At 43.8% G+C, this 20,393-nt stretch overlaps 1 protein-coding gene across 2 annotated transcripts in view; it reads right to left on the bottom strand.

The window, feature by feature from the left end:
• Positions 1 to 10,415: 10,415 nt before the first annotated feature.
• LOC106561913 (band 4.1-like protein 4) overlaps positions 10,416 to 20,393 on the bottom strand; it is a 98,655-nt gene continuing 88,677 nt past the window's right edge. For both annotated transcript variants that reach the window (XM_014126271.3, XM_014126282.3), the window contains exons 16-24: positions 19,700 to 19,810; positions 15,318 to 15,377; positions 14,841 to 14,918; positions 14,101 to 14,220; positions 13,317 to 13,364; positions 12,997 to 13,068; positions 12,512 to 12,622; positions 11,995 to 12,073; positions 10,416 to 11,750 (exon numbers count right to left, since the gene is read on the bottom strand). In XM_014126271.3, the coding sequence (XP_013981746.1) occupies positions 11,637 to 11,750; positions 11,995 to 12,073; positions 12,512 to 12,622; positions 12,997 to 13,068; positions 13,317 to 13,364; positions 14,101 to 14,220; positions 14,841 to 14,918; positions 15,318 to 15,377; positions 19,700 to 19,810 (793 nt within the window). In that variant the 3' untranslated portion in view covers positions 10,416 to 11,636. The remainder of the gene's footprint in view (positions 11,751 to 11,994; positions 12,074 to 12,511; positions 12,623 to 12,996; positions 13,069 to 13,316; positions 13,365 to 14,100; positions 14,221 to 14,840; positions 14,919 to 15,317; positions 15,378 to 19,699; positions 19,811 to 20,393) is intronic.

The raw sequence follows: 20,393 nt of genomic DNA, 5'->3' as shown, positions 1-20,393 counted from the left end.
GGACAGGGCCAAACAGGCAGGATATACTACACAACAAACTCTAGTGCTAAAGGTTTATATGTGCCTGAAGATTTCCTCAAAGGGGACTCTGCCCTCTCATGATAAGCTCTGGATTTGTTTAGGCATCTGATATGGAAGAGGCCTTGAGGGATTTTGGTTGGCTGTCAGTTCAAATCCAATTTTATTTGTCACATGCGCCGAATACAAGAGGTGTAGACGTTACCGTGAAATGCTTACTTACAATGCAGTTCAAGAAATAAATTAACTAAAAGAAAAAGTAACACAAGAAAATTACATAATGATAAAGAGTCTATTCTATATACAGGGGGTACCGGTACAGAGTCAATGTGCAGCAGCGAGTAGCAGCAGGGTAAAAACAATGACCCCCCCCCCCAATGTAAATAGTCCGGGTGGCCATTTGATTAATTGTTCAGCAGTCTTATGGCTTCGAGGTAGAAGCAGTTAAGGAGCGTTTTGGTCATAGACTTGGCGCTCTGGTACCGTTTGCTGTGCGGTAGCAGAGAGAACAGTCTGTGACTTGGGTGGCTGGAGTCTTCGGCAATTTCTTGGGCCTTCCTCTGACACTGCCTAGTATATAAGTCCTGGATGTCAGGAAGCTTGGCCCCAGTGATGTAATGGGCCGTACGCACTACCCTCTGTAGCGCCTTACGGTCAGATGCCGAGCTGTTGCCATACCAGGCGGTGATGCAACCAGTCAGGTTGCTCTCGATGGTGCAGCTGAACAACTTTTTGAGGATCTGGGGACCCATGACAAATCTTCAGTCTCCTGAGGGGGAATAGGTGTCGTGCCCTCTTCACAACTGTCTTGGTGTGTTTGGACCATGATAGTTCGTTGATGTGGACACCAAGGAACTTGACGCTCTCGACCCGCTCCACTTCAGCCCCGTCGATGTTAATGGGGGCCTTTTTTCGGCCGTCCTTTTCTTATAGTCCATGATCAGCTCCTTTGTCTTGCTCACATTGAGGGAGAGGTTGTTGTCCTGCCACCACACCGCCAGGTCTCTGACCTCCTCCCTATAGGCTGTCTCATCATTGTCGGTGATCAGGCCTACCACTATTGTGTCATCAGCTAACTTAATAGTGGTGTTGGAGGTGTGCTTGGCCACGCAGTCGTGGGTGAACAGGGAGTACAGGAGGGGACTAAGCACTGAGGGGCCCCAGTGTTGAGGATCAGCGTGACAGACAGTGGCGACCCGTCATTCAGGGCAGGTGGGGCAGAGCCCACAGGGGCTTGTCATATGAAGAGAAATATTGAAGAGAAATTATAGATAAAACGTATCGGTGCTCATCAGCCACTGGGCATAAACATTACACAAGTTGGAAATCGCAAATTCAACAATGAGTGGTTTGGAAGGAATTTGTGACCGTGGTTAACTGCAAGCATTGCAAAGCATTCACTAGCTTGCTATTCAATTGAGTGGCTGTGTGGTCCCAAATCTGGGGTTAAGGGGCTCTTTTCCAAGTTTAAAATGATAAACATTCAGCGTTAGCCATGCTCTCAATGAAGCATGATTTATGTCGCTCTCAAAGCAACTTAACTCGGAACTGCGAAATCTTGACTTCTCAGTTGTCTTGAACTCACTGAAGTCGGGAATAAACAAGCTCTGACTGGTGAAAATACATTTTGAACGGTCATCAAACCCGGAATTGTAAATCCGGTCTCTTTCTAGAGCTATGACCTGAAGATCAATGACGTCATCATGATTCGACCTTGTTTTTTTTCAGAGTTCCCAGTTGTTTTGAAAACACCATAAATCCAGAGAATTCCAGACTTTGACAAAAATTTGCCCTCGAAGGACCGCCGCGCCACCTTTCTGTTCAAGTGAGCACAGCACAACAAGGCGAGTCCAAAAATGTATTGTATGCTGCTGCATAAATTATGTAATATGCCAGGGAGATGTGTACTGTAGCTAAGAAAGTAATACCAAGTGTATGTTGTGTAGTAAGATGTTAGTAGCCCATGTGCCTCACCCTAATAATTTGGTCTACTTACCCCTCTTAATTTTGCCTACTAATCTGACTTGGTGGTGCACATGTAGCCTATAACCCATTTTAAAGAAATGTAGTCATCGAATATTGTGAGAGCTTTCATTGTCTGCTTATATGCCCCCTTATTTATCCTATGGTTCTGACTTGGTGTACTGGGAGAACACTGTAAGACTGTAATACTGTATGTTCTGAATTCTGTCGCTGTACATTTCAAAGTGCTAAACAAATTGTTATATTGACTACGTCCATCCTAGCTCGCTCATTAATGTCTTAATCGAAATTACGTATTGTCTCTTATCCGCTTGTCGTCCCCTTATGCCATAGTTTGTGTATCTCAATTGTCAGTAGAAACTACATTTGTTTAAGCAAGTCAGCCACATGAGCTATGTTTTTTTTTAAAGGCAGTAAATGAGGCTAAATGAACTGTTTTGCTGCCAGACAAGGCTCCCCTGATAGCCAGGTTTAGCAATCATAAGATGTTGGGAATGCTGTTGGGACAGATTTATGTAGGCCCTAACACTTTGTGGGTACTGTTTGTCACCATTATAGTGCAATTCATGTATTGTTTAGTGTTGTGTAGTCACTTTGCAGGCATGCACCACCAGGATTTACATGCTCAAATCGCCACTGGTGACAGATGTTGTTGCCTACCCTTAACACCTGGGGGCGGCCTGTCAGGAAGTCCAGGATCCAGTTGCAGAGGGAGGTGTTTAGTCCCAGTTGGTAGGGTGTCTACTGTAACACTTTGCTTACACTGCTGCTTTTATTTATGTAATATAGCAATATCCCAGTAGCAATTACTGTTACTGTACTAGATCTCCCATCAAAATGTGGTATTTAAAATATAAAGGTGAAGTTGCATATCCATTGAAGTTACATAAATTAGGCCTGACTAGGCCTCCTGAGTAGCACAGCGGTCTAAGGCAATGCATTGCGGTGCTGAGGCATCACTACAGCCTTGGATTTGATCCCAGGCTGTGTCGCAGCCGCCGGCCGTGACCGGGAGAACCATGAAGCGGTGCACAATTGCCCCAGGGTCGTCCGGGTTAGGGGAGGGTTTGGCCGGCCGGGGATGTCCTTGTCTCATCGTGTTCTAGCGACTCCTTGTGGGGGGCAGGGTGCCTGCAAGCTGACAGTGGTCGTCAGTTGGACAGTGTTTCCTCTGACATGTTGGTGCGGCTGGCTTCCGGGTTAAGCGAGCAGTGTGTCAAGAAGCAGTCCAGCATGGCAGGGTCGTGTTTAGGAGGACGCATGGCTCTCGACCTTCGCCTCTCCCAAGTCCATAGGGGAGTTGCAGCGATGAGACAAGACTAACTACCAATTGGATACCACGAAATTCTGGAGAATAAGAGCAAAAAATATATAAACTAGGCCTGACTTGCAGCTGTAGAGTATTTCTACTGTACTGTGTTTATTTTCAACTCTTACGGAAATGTACATTGAAATTGCATTGATACTGATACACGGGCAGAACTCTGGTTTTAGAAGTGGGGGGGACATAACTTGGTGGGGGGTTTGGGAGTCCTCCCATTTTTGGGGCTATCTTAAACATTTCCTGCAAATGACCCATGGCCATTCTAGCTGTCTCTATTTAAAACAACAAAAAGTAAGCAAAAATGCCCAGAGTCATCAAGCTAGGTAAGAGATTATTAATTATGTTTAAGTAATTAATAAGACTGAACTAGGTCAATGATCATTCAATAAGCAATATTGTGTTGCACTTTTAACCAATAGCCTAACAAATATACAACTCCTACAAATAAAGTACAAAGACATAACTTTTGATTGTCTTTATAAAGACATCCTCTATATCAAATTTCAGCCAGACCGCCCAGCTAGCCCAAGCCGCCTGCACCCCCAACCCCCACCAGTCTGGACAAGAACTCAACTCTCTCCCCCCAACACAACTTTCTTCCCATCTTTTTTTTTTATGTCTCAAGGGAAAGGTTTGGAACACACATACACCTACACATTAACACACAAAAACAGTAAACCCTCCATATAATTCATATCATGGGTCTAATAGTACTGTAGAGCTCTTTTTACTTGCACAGAATATAGCTGGGTCACCCCGTCCTGCCCCTAGGAGTTCATGGCCCTGTAGCGCCCCAAAACACCCCACTCCGCTTTAGGATCTTGGTGAAACACTTCATTATTGGTTTTGGATGTGTTAGGGCAAGGCCAGAGTGACAACCCACAGGGCCAGGACTGAGCAGACCCAGCAGCTAGGGATTGCCTAAATAGGTATCTCCCCTGACGTGGGCATGTTATCATACAGACTCTTTTTGTTGTACAGTATTCCATATAGGCATCCAGACCTTATGAAAGCTATATCCCCTATGCCCTTAAGTATACCCTTAATCTTGTAATAAAACCAACCTTCCAATTAATGGCAATGTATTTCCTAGCTGCTAAAAATGCTAGGTTCCACAGTTTCTTCTGATAACAGTTTCCAGTATCAACATTTCGAAGCAAACAAAAACCGTGAGAAGGGAGAATCTGTAGACGTGCTGAGATAAAATAACATACTCTTTGCCAGAATTCAGCCAGCCTTCACAAGATGATAACATATGCAAATATGTCCCCTTTTGTGCTTTACACCTCCAGCAGAATAATACAATTTCTGAGTGCATGTAATTCAGTTTCACTGGCATATAGTACTTCTATGGATGGTCTTAAATGGCAGTAGTTTATATCTGAGATTATATGAACATGATTGGGCAATATTGTGTAGAGTGCATTCGGAAAGTATTCAGACCCGTTCCCTTTTTCCACATTTTGTTACGTTACAGCCTTATTCGAAAATGAATTAAATAAAACATTTTCCTCATCAATTTACACACAATACTCCATAATGACAAAGCGAAAAAAGGTTTTTAGAAATGTTTGCACATTTATAAAAAAATAAAAAACATACTATATTTACGTAAGTATTCAGACCCTTTGCTATGAGACTTGAAATTGAGCTCAGGTGCATCCTGTTTGCCTTTGATCATCCTTGAGATTTCTACAACTTGATTGAAGTCCACCTGTTGTAAATTCAATTGATTGGACATGATTTGGAAAGGCACACACCTGTCTATTTAAGTTTCCACAGTTGACAGTGCATCTCAGAGCAAAAACCAAGCCATGAGGTCGAAGGAATTGTCTGTAGAGCTCCGAGACAGGATTGTTTTGATGCACAGATCTGGGGAAGGGTACCAACAAAAATTCTGCAGCATTGAAGGTCCCCAAGAGCACAGTGGCCTCCATTATTCTTAAATGGAAGAAGTTTGGAACCATCAAGGCTCTTCCTGGAGCTGGCTGTCCGGCCAAACTAAGCTATCGGGGGAGAAGGGCCTTGGTCAGGGAGGTGACCAAAAACCCAATGGTCACTCTGACAGAGCTCCAGACTTCCTCTGTGGAGATAGGAGAGCCTTCCGGAAGGACAACCATCTCTGCAGCACTCCATCAATCAGACCTTTATGGTAGAGTGGCCAGACGGAAGCCACTCCTCAGTAAAAGGCACATGACAGACCACTTGGAGTTTGCCAAAATACACCTAAAGGACTCTCAGAAACAAGATTCTCTGGTTTGATGAAACCAAGATTGAACTCTTTGCTCTGAATGCCAAGCCTTACATCTGGAGGAAACTTGGCACCATCCCTACGGTGAAGCATGGTGGTGGCAGCATCCTGCTGTAGGGATGTTTTTCAGCGGCAGGGACTGGGAGACTAGTCAGGATCGTGTAAAGATTAACAGAGCAAAGTATAGAGAAATCCTTGATTCAAATCTGCTCCAGAGCGCTCAGGACCTCAGACTGGGGCGAAGGTTTACCTTACAACAGGACAGCAACTATAAGCACACAGCCAAAACAATGTAGGAGTGGCCTGGATAGATAAGTCTGTCATAAACTAGAATTAAGTTTCAAGTTGTATTAATCGTGTGTACGGGACACACATGGTATACACCATCCAACGAAATGCTTACTTGCAGGTTCCTCCTCGACAATGCAACAACAATAAGAACATAAGGTAAATGGCCCAGTATTAAATAATAAACATTTTAGCATAAGTATAATACAGGAAGGGGGGGGATTGGGGGGCAATTGTTTTAAATTGTGCGGTATTTAGCAATCATAATAAGAGTCCGGTAGCAACAGTTGTGATGTGTGTAGCATGAACGTATATACTGTATGTGTGAGGATGTGTGTATGTCTGTGTGTGTGGGGTGTGTACGTGCATGCGCACTAGCGAGTGAGTGCATGTGTGCTAAGATGCAGAGCAGGTGGTCAGTCCAGTTCAAGTGTTCAGCAGTATGATGGCTTGTAGATACCAACAGGGTCAGAGACAGTTTCTATCCGACCTCATGCTCCGATACCATCTGCCTGACAGTAAGGGAGTGAACAGCTCGTGGCTGTGGTGTGTGGGGTTCTTGATGATGCTGTGGGCCTTCCTGAGGCACCGTTTTGAGTAGATGCCCTGTATTGGTGGAGCACGGTCCCAGTGATGCACTGGTCAATCTTCACATCCCGCTGGAGGGCCTTGTGGACGGAGCAATTCCCATACCAGGCCGTAATGCAAGTGTACCGGAGTGGCACGCCGAATTTCTTTAGCCGCCTTTGGAAGTAGAGACACTGTTGTGCCCTCTTGACAAGAATGATGATGGTGGTGTTGGTCCATGTCAAGTCCTCGGTGATGTGGACACAGAGGAACTTTAAAACTGCTCTGTCAATCAAATGTATTTACAAAGCCCTTTTTACATCAGCAGATCACCCAGCCTAAAACCCCAAACAGCAAGCAATGCAGATGTAGAACAACGGTGGCTATAAAAAATGCCCTAGAAAGGCAGGAACCAGTCGCTGAGGGGTGGCCAGTCTTCTTCTGGCTGTAACAGGTGGAGATAAGAGTACATGGCCATTAAGGCTAGATCGTTCTTCAAGATGTTCATAGATGACCAGCCGGGTCAAATAGTAATCACAGTGGTTGTAGAGGGTGCAACAGGTCAGCACCTCAGGAGTAAATGTCAGAGGATAAACCATCCACAGAGACAAACTGTTATCTTTCCGACAGATGAGATCTAAATCAGGCAAGAACTGTGTAGACCAATTTGGGTTTCCAATCTCTCCAAAAGAATGTGGTGATTTGATGGTGTCAAGCGCACTAAGGTCTAGGAGGACAGATGCAGAGCCTTGGTCTGACGCCACTAAAAGGTCATTTTACGATCTTCACGAGTACAGTCTCTGTACTATGATGGAGTCTAAAACCAGACAGGAGCGTTTCGTATACAGTATTTGTTTTCAGGAAGGCAGTGAGTTGCTGAGAAACAGCTTTTTTGATATAGGCCGTTTTTTAAAGGTTTGTCTTTTTCAGGAGTGGCTTTATTACTGCCACTTTTAATGAGTTTGGTACACATGCGGAGTATAGGGAGCCTTTCATTATGTTCAACATAGGAGGGCCAAACACAGGAAGTAGCTCTTTCAGTAGTTTAGTTGGAATAGGGTCCAGTAGGCTGCTGACACTCTACTGCAGTCCCATTGATGTGGATCGGGGCATGTTCCCTCCTCTGCTTCCTGAAGTCAACAATCAACTCCTTTGTTTTGCTGATGTTGAGGGAGAGGATGTTGTCCTGGCAATACAATGCCAGTTCACTTAACTCCTCCCTATAGGCTGACTCATCGTTGTTGGTTATCAGGCCTGCAACCGTGGTCTTGTTCAGCAAACTTGACGATGGAGTTGGTGTCGTGCAAAGCCACGCAAACGTGGGTTAACAGGGGTACTCCCTGTTAACAGGGGTACTCCCTGTTAACCCATCCCCGGGGGGCCCCTGTTTTGTGTGTGAGTCAGTGTGGCAACAACACCTCCTCCAATCTTCACAGCTTGTGGTCTGCCTGTAAGGAAGTCCAGGATTTAGTTGTGGAGGGTGGTGTCCAGACCCAGGGCTCTGAGCTTGATGTCAAGCTTGGAGGGAATAATATTGTTGAATGCTGAGCTGTAGTCAATGAACAGCATTCTCATCTCTGTGAATAGTGATGGAATGGCATCTTCTGTGGATCTGTTCGAGCAGTAGGCAAATTAGATGGGGTCCAGTGTGCCTGGCATGCTGGCCTTGATGTGGGCCATGACCAGCCTCTCGAAGCACTTCCTTGGTCTCCTTGAATCAGATGGGGACTACAGACTGGGACGGGGACAGGTTGAAGTTGTCCGAGAAGATGCCCGCCATCTGGTCAACATACACTCAGAGGACGCGGCCAGGGATGTCATCTGGGCAGGCAGCTTTGTGAGTATTCAGTCTTTTGAGAGTTTTCATAATGGATGGATGAGTCATGGGTGAATGAATCTTTGGAATATGTTCAATCAGTATTCTCAAAACAATCCTGCAGCATTGAATCTGCGTTGAAGAGAAGCGGGACGTTACCATTTCCTGTTTATAGCAAGTCGAGGACTATTGCTACATGCTGTTGTCCTCTGGGAGCAAAGGATGCTTGCAGGGCATTAGACATGGATATAATTCAAATGTAATTGGTTGGTTGAAGAATTTTGGTATGCTATGATGATTGAGGAAGAAGCAGATGAAGAAATGATTACACAAATGATCTGTATTCTCAAAAAGAATGTGTGCATTAGTGAAAAGGCTAAACAAAAGGTGTCTCAAGTAAACACAAACCGTCTCTCCTAACTTGACACATTCACAAGTACAGTCACTCTCCTTTCATGCTTGGCATAGTATAATCTTCTACTACCTGGTCCTGTTCATATCCTTTCCTTGAAAGAGGTGAATGAGTGCATTTGGTACGGCTTGCTGGTACGGTGACGTAACACATTAAAATCGTGACGGGCTCCAGTGCAGATGTGAGGAGATGACACGAGTCAGAGGAATGGGGTGGCAGGGTATATCAGGTAAGTGGAAATGAATCTGTGGAAGCTGCGAGAGGCTACATATCATAGGCTACATCTCAGACCATAGGAGGGAAGGCAGGGAGGCTGTATCAGATCAATGAAGTCTATGAATCGAAGAATGCTGGCAGAATCATATCATGATCCCCAGGACAAAGTCTTGAGTCATTCAGTTGAGTTGAAGTCAGGATACAACCGGAGCTCAGACGCCTTGCCGTTCGTCATGCAGCCGTCAACACACTCGGTGACAAATCAAATCGCTGAGCAGTTTGCTTGCTGTAACAATTAGTAACTGTTGTTGCTGTGGGCCTATTTCACACGGGTGTGTATAGAATTATTGGCAGTATTCATTATTAACCTCTAAAAGTCTAAGCCTTTGAGGGGGGTGCATACCTCCCTCAACTTCCATTAATTTGTACCTTCAGACTAGTCCCTTTCTACATTGGGGTCATATTTGTTTGTAGGCCAAACCGTTGGGACGCTACTGAGGTTTTCATGAGAAGACCAATTGTCTCATGGTCTGACAAACACCGCTGTAGCTCGTTCCCCTTCCATTTAAAAAAAATAAATAACAGTTAGAGGGGGGGGGATTTGAGTTTTTAGGTTAAAAAAAGATTGTAAAATCACCAGGAATTCATGGCTGAATCTAATTGCCTACTCCTGCTGTAGCAGCTGCTAAACTACTGAATCTAGCTACCTACCCCTGCTGTAGCTGCTGCTAAACTACTGAATCTAGCTGCCTACCCCTGCTGTAGCAGCTGCTTAACTACTGAATCTAGCTGCCTACCCCTGCTGTAGCAGCTGCTAAACTACTGAATCTAGCTGCCTACCCCTGCTGTAGCAGCTGCTAAACTACTGAATCTAGCTGCCTACCCCTGCTGTAGCAGCTGCTAAACTACTGAATCTAGCTGCCTACCCCTGCTGTAGCAGCTGCTAAACTACTGAATCTAGCTACCTACCCCTGCTGTAGCAGCTGCTAAACTACTTCTTCACCTCTGCCTTTTTCTATCTTGTCATTCCAGCCAGACAGAGTGAGTCATCCCAGACGCTAATCACCACAGAGAACCAGGTTAGGAAGTAATGACTCAGCAATACTATGAGCAAGTTTGCAAGCATGCGCTTAAAAAAATATAAAAGATTAAAGAACCAAACGGCACACTATTGGGATAGGTGAACAAAGACATGGCAGTCAGGTCAAGAAAAATCTATCAGGTCACACTAAGTGACATTCTGAAAAGCGTAGAAGGAAAAAGCAGATACAGATGCAATCCATTATCAATGCGTTATCATGTTACACATGATCATCTTGGTCTCGAGTTTTAGTCTTCAAATAGTCTTACGACAGTCAACCATTACAGAGCAAATTCTGGTCATATAGCTCCCTCTGGCGGTGACAGGTTAACCATAGAAACAATACAAAATCAAATCAAACCAAACCAGAGCCAGTGGAGGACGGCCCAAGTAGAAAAGGCAGATTGGAGCTCATGGACCACCCCTCCAGAGCATTTGACAATATCAGGAAACATAAAATGATATTTGAGACATATTGAATTTATTTATTGAAAAGGACTGAAATTCCAGTTTAACAACTGTACAGTGTAGCTACACAGTTCTAAGTGACTTTTTTTTTTTTTAAACCTTAAAACAGCAGAGAAATACAAAAGTTATTCAGTACTCATGAGCAAAACAAAATGGGGTCCAGCAGCAAAGGTTCCTACAGTAGAGAATACTTACAGTAAACACACCTGACTTGACAATATAATAACCCAGTCTGCATCTGAAATGGCACCCTATCCCCTATAGCAAATCATTGTTTTACCAGGGCCAGTAAGAGTCTGGTCAAAAGTAGTGCACTATATATGGAATAGGGTGCCATTTCAGACGCACACTCAATGTCCATATGGAGCTCAACATGTATGAGTGAAACACTGTTTTAATACTGTGTTTGTATAATAATAACGCAAACCAAATCGGAGGCAAATGCATAGGAAAACATGATTGATCGCAGTCGGACCTCCACTGTGCAGTGTTCGCTACGCAATTCATAGTCTCATCCTCAGCCTTCATGTGAGCGTTGGACTGAAATCAATGTGCTAAAAAAAAAAAAACATCTGAAATTCTGTTTTATTGTAGAACTCTTATCAGTGTTGAAATAACTGAATGTGTTATTATAAAACACTTATCCGACGTTTAAAATACCTGAAAAGGTTTTGCCGCTTAATTATCAACTGTTGCTACGTGCATGAACAGGTGACAAAGAGAGTAGTTGTACGACTTGCTCTAGACATAGACCATCTGCAGCTACAGTATATTTTCCCCCACTCAGGACTAGCCAGATCTCAGATCTGTTTGTGCTGTATAGCCTATGGTAGTTGTGGACTTGGCTATACAGCACAAACAGATACGAGACCAGGCTTACTCAACAGGGACTTAAGCCTGAAATGCGCTTGTATAAATGATGTGAAGATACTGTACAGGGTTTCCAGTGTGGTCCAAAAGACAGCAGAGCATACTGGCACATAGACCAGTGACATTTTTGTCCATGCATTATCTAACACATAACGTTACTGTACATACACACACACACAGGAGTATTTCAAGGGGGGCTTGTCACTGGCCTACTATACAGCTCCCTCCATTGTATTTCACAAGTTCTTTTTTGTCTTTCAAGAAATCAGGGTGGTCTTGACGTTTTGTGTGGGTGGGAGATTGTGGCATTGTTTCTGCGGTGGGGGTTGTGTTTTGGTCAGGTCACGTCTCAACCTTGGTCCTGGGAGAGTGGACAGTCTTCACCACCTTAGCGCTGCTCTTCACATCATGCTCGATGATCTCTGAGAGCGGGGTGTCTTTGGATCCGTGCTTCTTCTGGAAAACGCACAACAAAACACACCGAAATCAGTGCTGGGAGATGAATCAACTGACTAGAGGATCTGGTAATAAAATCTAGTATTGTACTTTAGACATGTAGCGCTGTCATTCAAAGGAAAGAAAGCGCTCCGCTATGCGCTTGCAAAGTATCATTTTTATTAATTTCTAAAATTCCTGCCTCACAGCCTTTGTCAGAGGTAGTACGTGTGGCACTGACCACAGCAAAAGGAGTCTGACTTACCTGAGAGGGGGTTGAGCTGGAACCTGGGATGTCTGCTGTTCGTGTCACAGGTAATGGGGGAACAAGATCTGTCCGGGCGCTGTGGAGTGGGTAGGGATGTGTTAGATCTTGGAAGACATAAACAGGATAAAACTTGAATCATATGATACAGTACATATTATTTACAAAGCGTACCGTCACTCCCACTATCGTGTCTAACGGTGCTGAACAATACAGGAAAGAACCATTGGCATCAAGTGTCGGCACAATGAATAAACTAGGGTCTAGCCCGAGGTTCAATATTGAGGCGCGTTGCAGCGCGCTAGACATTTTTAAAGGTCACTTCCAATTGGGCAGTCATTTGCAGCATTTACCGTGAATGCGATCTCCGCGAACGTCGGTAATTGCCTTTCAAAGGCGCATTGTAGGCAGCCCTCTATAACACGCTTCGGATTGAATCCCACCCGAGATACATTTCTAGTGAGACTCTGCACAGTGAAAAACCATACGATCTGGCCTGAGACCAGTTTAGACTCACTTGACCTCAGAGAGCACGGATCTCTCCCCTTCGGAGCACTGGGAGCGCCGGTACTGACGGAAGCTCCGGGGAGAATGAGAGTGCCGGATTTTTATTGGGTCTCCTTGGGTTCTGGAAGGAAGGGATGAACATAAAATCATTCCCTTCATCTCATGTGTAGGACAGTAGGCCTACCTCTTATTCAGCCTAAGGGATATAAGGCCTCTCTCTATACTGAATCCATCAACTTCAGAGGCGGTGAGATAGTGGTCTATCTGGAGCACAATGTATCTCTACAGGGTGGACGACTATGAAATAACGATTCAATAATTCACACGAGCCGAGCTTTGAATCTCTTATTTTCTTATCGAAGTGCAGATCAAGAAACCTTACCCCCAACGTATTGACTCAGCATTATAAATTCATAGCTATCTGTGATTGTCCTTTAGACCATTTTTCATCCTTATCTATCTAATCTAATGAGGAAGGGAAGAGCAGTTACTCACTCCACTTTCTTGTAGGGGATCTCCTTCAGCTGATCCTCTGTGAGGTCTGGAGCCGGGTCCACCAGCTCCTTCCTATAGGGATAAGACCACCAGGACATGTTATTATCTCTCTTCCCATAACCCTAGAGACAATGCTGTTTCAACAACCTTTGAAGGCTGTGCAAGTACACCTTTTTCAATAGTATACACTTTATAAATAGTTCATGAATGCTTAGTCAAGTTATTACAGTGTCACACATTTCACTTTCCATAACACATGATCAAAGGCCAATTTCTAAAAGACCACTGTTGAACCTCATAACTGGAGTCATGGGACTTACTGGATGTGTTTCCACAGTTGTTCCTTAGCCTGCACGTCTGGACTCCGCCTGGAAGACGTCACAGAATTACAGGGGTTAATAGTTGAAGGGTTATTTATAAGAGGGACCATCTGACAGGGAGGTTGTATTGAAATGAATGAACATTATTCTCTGTGTCTTGGAATTGAGGTGGTACCCAATAATGTTGTATCTAAGAGCTTAAATCATTTCCCCAGGTCGGGTCTGAGGTGGGGGTCTCTGGAGCAGGGAGGACAGGGAAGGAGGGTTTGTGTGCTTTAAGAAAAAAATATATATTTTGCATTTATTTAACTAGGCAAGTCAGTTAAGAACAAATTCTTATTTTCAATGACGGCCTAGGAACAGTGCCTTGTTCAGGGGCAGAACGACAGACTTTTACCTTGTCAGCTCAGGGATTCGATCTTGCAACCTTTCGGTTACTAGTCCAGCGCTCTAACCACTAGGCTACCCTGCCGCCGTGTGTGTGTGTGTGTGTGTGTGTGTGTGTGTGTGTGTGTGTGTGTGTGTGTGTGTGTGTGTGTGTGTGTGTGTGTGTGTGTGTGTGTGTGTGTGTGTGTGTGTGTGTGTGTGTGTGTGTGTGTGTGTGTGTGTGTGTGTGTGTGTGTGTGTGTGTGTGTGTGTGTGTGTGTGTGTGTGTGTGTGTGTGTGTGTGTGTGTGTGTGTGTGTGCGTGTGTGTGTGTGTGTGTGTGTGTGTGTGTGTGTGTGTGTGTGTGTGTGTGTGTGTGTGTGTGTGTGTGTGTGTGTGGTGTAGTCTGCGTAAGTTACGATCGAGAGCGGTGTCGTGAGCGGCGGTGGCTTGGGTCGTTCTGAGACCTCTCCTTCTGACGGCGGAGCACAGCTTCCCACTGAGGACCAGAGTCCACCATCTCATTCTCTTGACGAGACCTGGAAGATAAATTATAATACAATCATAATCAATACCAGTTATATGAGTTATTATACAGTAGAACCATGTTACACTGAAAATACAAAACAAGCATATCTACACGATAGACCTGAAGATGCACTAAAACCTCATCCCATCTGCACAGACAAACACAGAGATGACAGTACGGTTGCAACTTGCAACTACTATGACACATGATACATCTAACACTACCTCAGGGACCTCACCAACCGATACATTACATACATCACCATTTTCACAACAGGTTTCCGTGAAATATACTCTTTCATTTTCTTCCTAGTTCGTTTTGCTGTGTCATGCGCTGAGATATTTATACGGTCTGTAGTGTGTGGTATGATCCGGCTAGGGGAACATTGTGGGCCTACAATATGATATAGCTGTTCAATAAGATCTGGTATCATTCAGACAACAATAGCAGCCTGATAATATGCTTTCTCTCTTCAATTTACAATGTCCACTACAGACACTGGCTTAGGAAAATAGTTGTCTTGGGAGCAATTCCACCATGTACAACATATGAGGGTGAAGTAGTAGTAGTTTACTATAGAGCTTTGCATATGTAATGTCTACTTGTAGGAAGCACAGTGACATCACTCACCGGTTCCTCTTTTTACGATGATCCCGGGTGGAGTTCTCAGACTCGCTGCCACTACTGGTGTTGCCACGGGAACGTGACCTGCAGGTGGGAGGCATTGAATAAAACGGGGTTAAAAGGTTTATGAGGAGAAAGAGAATGAGATGGAATGTTGTTTGTGTATGACCTTTCAGGGAGAGAGGACAAAAGTGCGTGGGAGAGGGGATGAGTGAGAGGGTTAACGCTTACTTTTACAGAAATGACTCTAGGACTAATGTAACTACTGAAAGACAGAACCACACAATGAGTAAACTGTAATCTGTGTACAACTGTGATGGTGGACAAAAAAATACAGCACATCAACGACCATGTGGGCTGGTCACTGGCTTTCCACTCGTCTGACTCATCAAGTCAATGTGTATGTAAAGATGTGTAGTTGAAAACAGGACAGAGGTTGAGAATTTTAAGAATTTACTATTTAGTTCTGTAAGTTAACTATACCTTCTCCTCTGCTGTTTGTTCTGCTGCTGGGGATCTGTTGGATCACTGGCCTGGCCTTTCCTGAGGGACCAGATCACAGAAGTGTCACTATCATGTTTACTGTTATATTATTTTCACTGTGTCACTGTCATGTTTTTACTATAAAACATCAGAGGAATGTCACTGTCATGTTACAAATCTTATTAAAACGGAGGTTTATGAGTTTAAAATGTTTTAACAATCATAAACATTCAGAGAGCATCTATCCAGCCATGCTTTATGCTAATCATCAGTATCTGTTTTATTCAAAGAGACTACTCCATCGCACCCTCGGGGCAATCTGATTCACTGTTTCTACCCAGAAACTCTGCATCTCTGCCGCACAACAGACAGACCAGACTAACCTTTACGAATCATCATATTACATTTTATTTGATTACTACAATGGCCTAGTACAAACATACTACTATGCCCTTTCAGTAGCTTCAATACAGTATTGTCACATTTACAAGGCAATTTAAACAATGTCTTCACAATCTTTTTTTTGTAGTTAACTGCTTGTATAGGAACAATTTAACAGCTATTACAAGGTTAAAATGTTACGTTGTACACACAATATTGTGCGGAACGCAATCGGACAGTTCCACATGACACCACTAGAAGGCAACATTATCCCATAGATATAGCAAAGATTTTTATAACTAACCCAAGACAGACTGTTTCCAATGGGAACAAATGAGTCATAGTGGGCAGAGCCAAGCACAAGCTAGCGAGATCCTATTGGCGCGTGCTAGCAAATATTTGCATGTTTCGGTTCGGGAACACCAACTCTGTGCACTGCACGTGTGCAATACCTAAATTCGCCTTTGCACTCCTTCTAAACAACACAATTTTTTCAAACTTTACCCTATAGTTTTAAGAAGAGAAAACTGTATTCAGATCAAATGTTTCATCAATGACAAAATTTGCAGAATGTCGGCCAAAATCAATCTTCTCCCACTGCCAGCCACTGGGCTTCCTCTCACTACCATATTTGGTAGTGAGTGGAAACACCAAATGGATGCTTCACATTTATACAGCCGGTGAAATATCTGTCTACATCTATGAATGTACTTTTCAACAGGGAAATGACTGAAGGAGCAACAGCAGCGGATGTATTCCTCCTGTCACTACCGGACGTTCACTTTCTACCTGCAACAGGCACACCTACCTGGACACACCTGGTAAGGCTATGGATAGCCCATATAACTGTCAGTTATTATGGTTGACAGGTGAAATGTTATTGGCTAGGGCCTCAAAGTCTAAAGTACTAAGCTAACATATGAAATTGTTTTATGATGGATCATTTAGCTATTTGATTTCGAATTTTAGGACCCCTTTAGGTATAAAAATATATACACTACCGTTCAAAAGTTCGGGGTCACTTAGAAATGTCCTTGTTTTTGAAAGAAAAGCATTTTTTTGTTGTCCATTAAAATAACAAAATTGATCAGAAATACAGTGTAGATATTGTTAATGTTGTAAATAACTATTGTAGCTGGAAACGGCATACTTTTTTTTTAATGGAGTATCTACACAGGCCTTCAGAGGCCCATTATCAGCAACCATCACTCCTGTGTTCCAATGGCACACTGTGTTAGCTAATCCAAGTTTTATAATTTTAAAACACTTTTGCAATTATGTTAGCACAAATGAAAACTGTTGTACTGATTAAAGAAGCAATACAACTGGCCTTCTTTAGACTAGTTGAGTATCTGGACCATCAGCATTTGTAGGTTTGATTACAGGCCTCAAAATGGCCAGAAACAAAGAACTTTCTTCTGAAACTCAACAGTCTATTCTTGTTCTGAGAAATGAAGGCTATTCCATGTGAGAAATTGCCAAGAAACTGAAAATCTCATACAACGCTGTGTACTACTCCCTTCACAGAACAGCGCAAACTGGCTCTAACCAGAATAGAAAGAGTGGGAGGCCCCGGTGCACAACTGAGCAAGAGGACAAGTACTTTAGAGTGTCTAGTTTGAGAAACAGACGCCTCACAAGTCCTAAACTGGCAGCTTCATTAAATAGTACCCGCAAAACATCAGTCTCAACGTCAACAGTGAAGAGGCAACTCCGGGATGCTGGCCTTTTAGGCAGAGTTGCAAAGAAAAAGCCATATCTCAGACTGGCCAATAAAAAGAAAAGATTAAGATGGGCAAAGAACACAGACACTGGACAGAGGAAGATTGGAAAAAAGTGTTATGGACAGACTAATCTAAGTTTGAGTTGTTCGGATCACAAAGAACATTCGTGAAATGCAGAAAAAATGAAAAGTTGCTGGAGGAGTGCTTGACACCATCTGTCAAGCATGGTGGAGGCAATGTGATGGTCTGGGGGTGCTTTGGTGGTGGTAAAGTGGGAGATTTGTACAGGGTAAAAGGGATCTTGAAGAAGGAAGGGTATCACTCCATTTTGCAACGCCATACCATACCCTGTGGACGGCGCTTAATTTGAGCCAATTTCCTCCTACAACAGGACAATGACCCAAAGCACAGCTCCAAACTATGCAAGTACTATTTAGGGAAGAAGCATTCAGCTGGTATTCTGTCTATAATGGAGTGGCCAGCACAGTCACCAGATCTCAACCCTATTGAGCTGTTGTGGGAGCAACTTGACCGTATGGTACGTAAGAAGTGCCCATCAAGCCAATCCAACTTGTGGGAGGTGCTTCAGGGAGCATGGGGTGTAATCTCTTCAGATTACCTCAACAAATTGACAACTAGAATGCCAAAGGTCTGCAAGGCTGTAATTGCTGAAAATGGAGGATTCTTTGACGAGAGCAAAGTTTGAAGGACAATTATTATTTAAATTAAAAATAATTATTTATAACCTTGTCAACGTCTTGACTGTTTCCTATGTTCATTTCATGTATGTTTTCATGGAAAACAAGGACTTTTCTAAGTGACCCCAAACTTTTGAACGGTAGTGTATATTAAAAAAATATTTTATAAAATATTGAATTTGGCATTTACATTAGCCCATAGAAACACATTGAATAGGGCCTCCCGAGTGGCGCAGTGGTCTAGCTGTGCCACTAGAGATTCTGGGTTAGAGTCCAGCCTCTGTCGCAGCCGGCCGCGACCGTGAGACTCATGGGGCGGCGCACAATTGGCCCAGCGTCGTCCGGGTTAGGGGAGGGTTTGGCCGGCAGGGATGTCCTTATCCCATCGCGCACTAGCGACTCCTGTGGTAACACCGTCGCATGGTGTACGGTGTTTCCTCCGACGCGTTGGTGCGGCTGGCTTCCGGGTTAAGTGGGCATTGTGTCAAGAAGCAGTGTAGCTTGGTTGGGTTGTGTTTCGGAGGACGCACGGCTCTCGACCTTCGCGTCTCCCGAGTCCGTACGGGAGTTGCAGCAATGAGACAAGACTGTAACTACCAATTGGATACCACGAAATTGAAAAATATATATAAAAAAAACATGTTTAAAAGTTAAACACCAAAAAAATAATAAAACCAAATGAACAAAATAAGAAAATATTAAAATATAAAATATTAAACAAATACGCATATTCGGAAATGGCAAAAAAAGACATAAGACACAAAAAAAGGAACATAAGGAATACAGTTTTGAAGGAAAAGTTTTCATTGGAAGACCGACTTTCACGATGTCTCATGGTTTGACAAACACCGCTGTAGCTTCCAAAGGCAGATGCGGAAGGACACCATAGGCGGATGCGGTGGATTGAGACGCAGCCCATGCAAAAAAATATATCTCTAGCTTAAACTGACAGATTTTTTAAGGGAATTTTAAAAATTAATGTTACTTAGATTGACGCACGGTTGCGTAAATAGGCACTTAAGGACCAACCTGCGTTGGTAGACCATCTGCTTGGCAGATGTTTTGGAGGTGTAACTGAAGTATGAGCTGACAAATAGGTGAGCGGCTGCTCTTGTGTCATACCATTCCCTTCCTTATTATCCCTACCATGTCAGAAGTTTAAAGTGGCGTTAGAAAGTGTAGGCTAATGCATGTCTTCATGTTAATTTATAGCCTATATCAGTCTAATCAAGGTGTAGACAATAGACCGCCGCCTATTCGAGTGTTTGAACTTGTAAACGCGGCTGCATGGGATTTGTCGGATTATAAATTCGGGTGGTTTCGTTGCATCCAATGGTTTACAGAAGGAACCGCTTGTGGATTTGACAGCTCTAACGCAGTTTCACCTCCAACACTGCCAAAACAACATAGTGAACATTTTACTGATATAATCTAGCCCTAGGTGAAGGGGACACACCTCTACCAGCACAGGGTACACCTGGACAATTTATGGACAGTTCATACCAGTGTCAGCTAAGGTATTGGGAGGAGAGGTGAGATAGGTTGACAGGTGAAAAGGACAAAGGTGAGGAGTACACACCTGCGTCTGTTCTGGGAAGGCTCGTTCTCGCTGCCTCCTGACGGGGTGCGTCCACGAGCCGTGGGGAATTTAGGCGACTTTGTTCGCTCGTTGGCCGTGTTGTACAGTCCACTGGGGAGAAAAACAAGGCAGCTAGCTGTCGATCCTACTGAACATACATTGAGCTGTATGATGAAACTAACTTGTTGCAAAAAAAAAATGACCGACACAGTATAGTCTTTAGCGTGAATGAAGACATCCTACCTATGCAAACAACAATAGCATTCTTGTCCACCTAGCCACAGATATGCCAGGATGATGATGACATAGCCTCAGAGGATAAAGCTAAATGCCGAGGCTAGCAGGTCGCAACACTGGCTGCTGCTAAGTGACCCCAGGCTTCACACACACACACCTTGTCTGCATTCATTAGCTTCAGATAAGGCCCCTCTAAGGCCCCTCCGACACACAGTTACGCAAGCATGCATGCTGGAACAAACACGTGCACACACGTGCACACACAGCCCTTACCAAGGGAGCACAAATCAATATGTAGATTCAATCATGTTGAAACCAGCTTATTGAAATACAAATGGCCCTAGATAATACTTCATTATAATAGCCTGGTCCCAGATCTGTTTGTGCCGTCTTGCCAACTCCTATGGTCATTATTTGGCCCATGACAATGACTATAGCGTTTGGCAAGACGGCATGA

The sequence above is a fragment of the Salmo salar genome, chromosome 01, assembly GCF_965601325.2.
Source record: "Salmo salar chromosome 01, fSalSal1, whole genome shotgun sequence".
NCBI classification, from domain to species: domain Eukaryota; kingdom Metazoa; phylum Chordata; class Actinopteri; order Salmoniformes; family Salmonidae; genus Salmo; species Salmo salar.
Note: the sequence above shows the minus strand (reverse complement) of the source record. Positions and strands in the feature narration are given on the sequence as shown.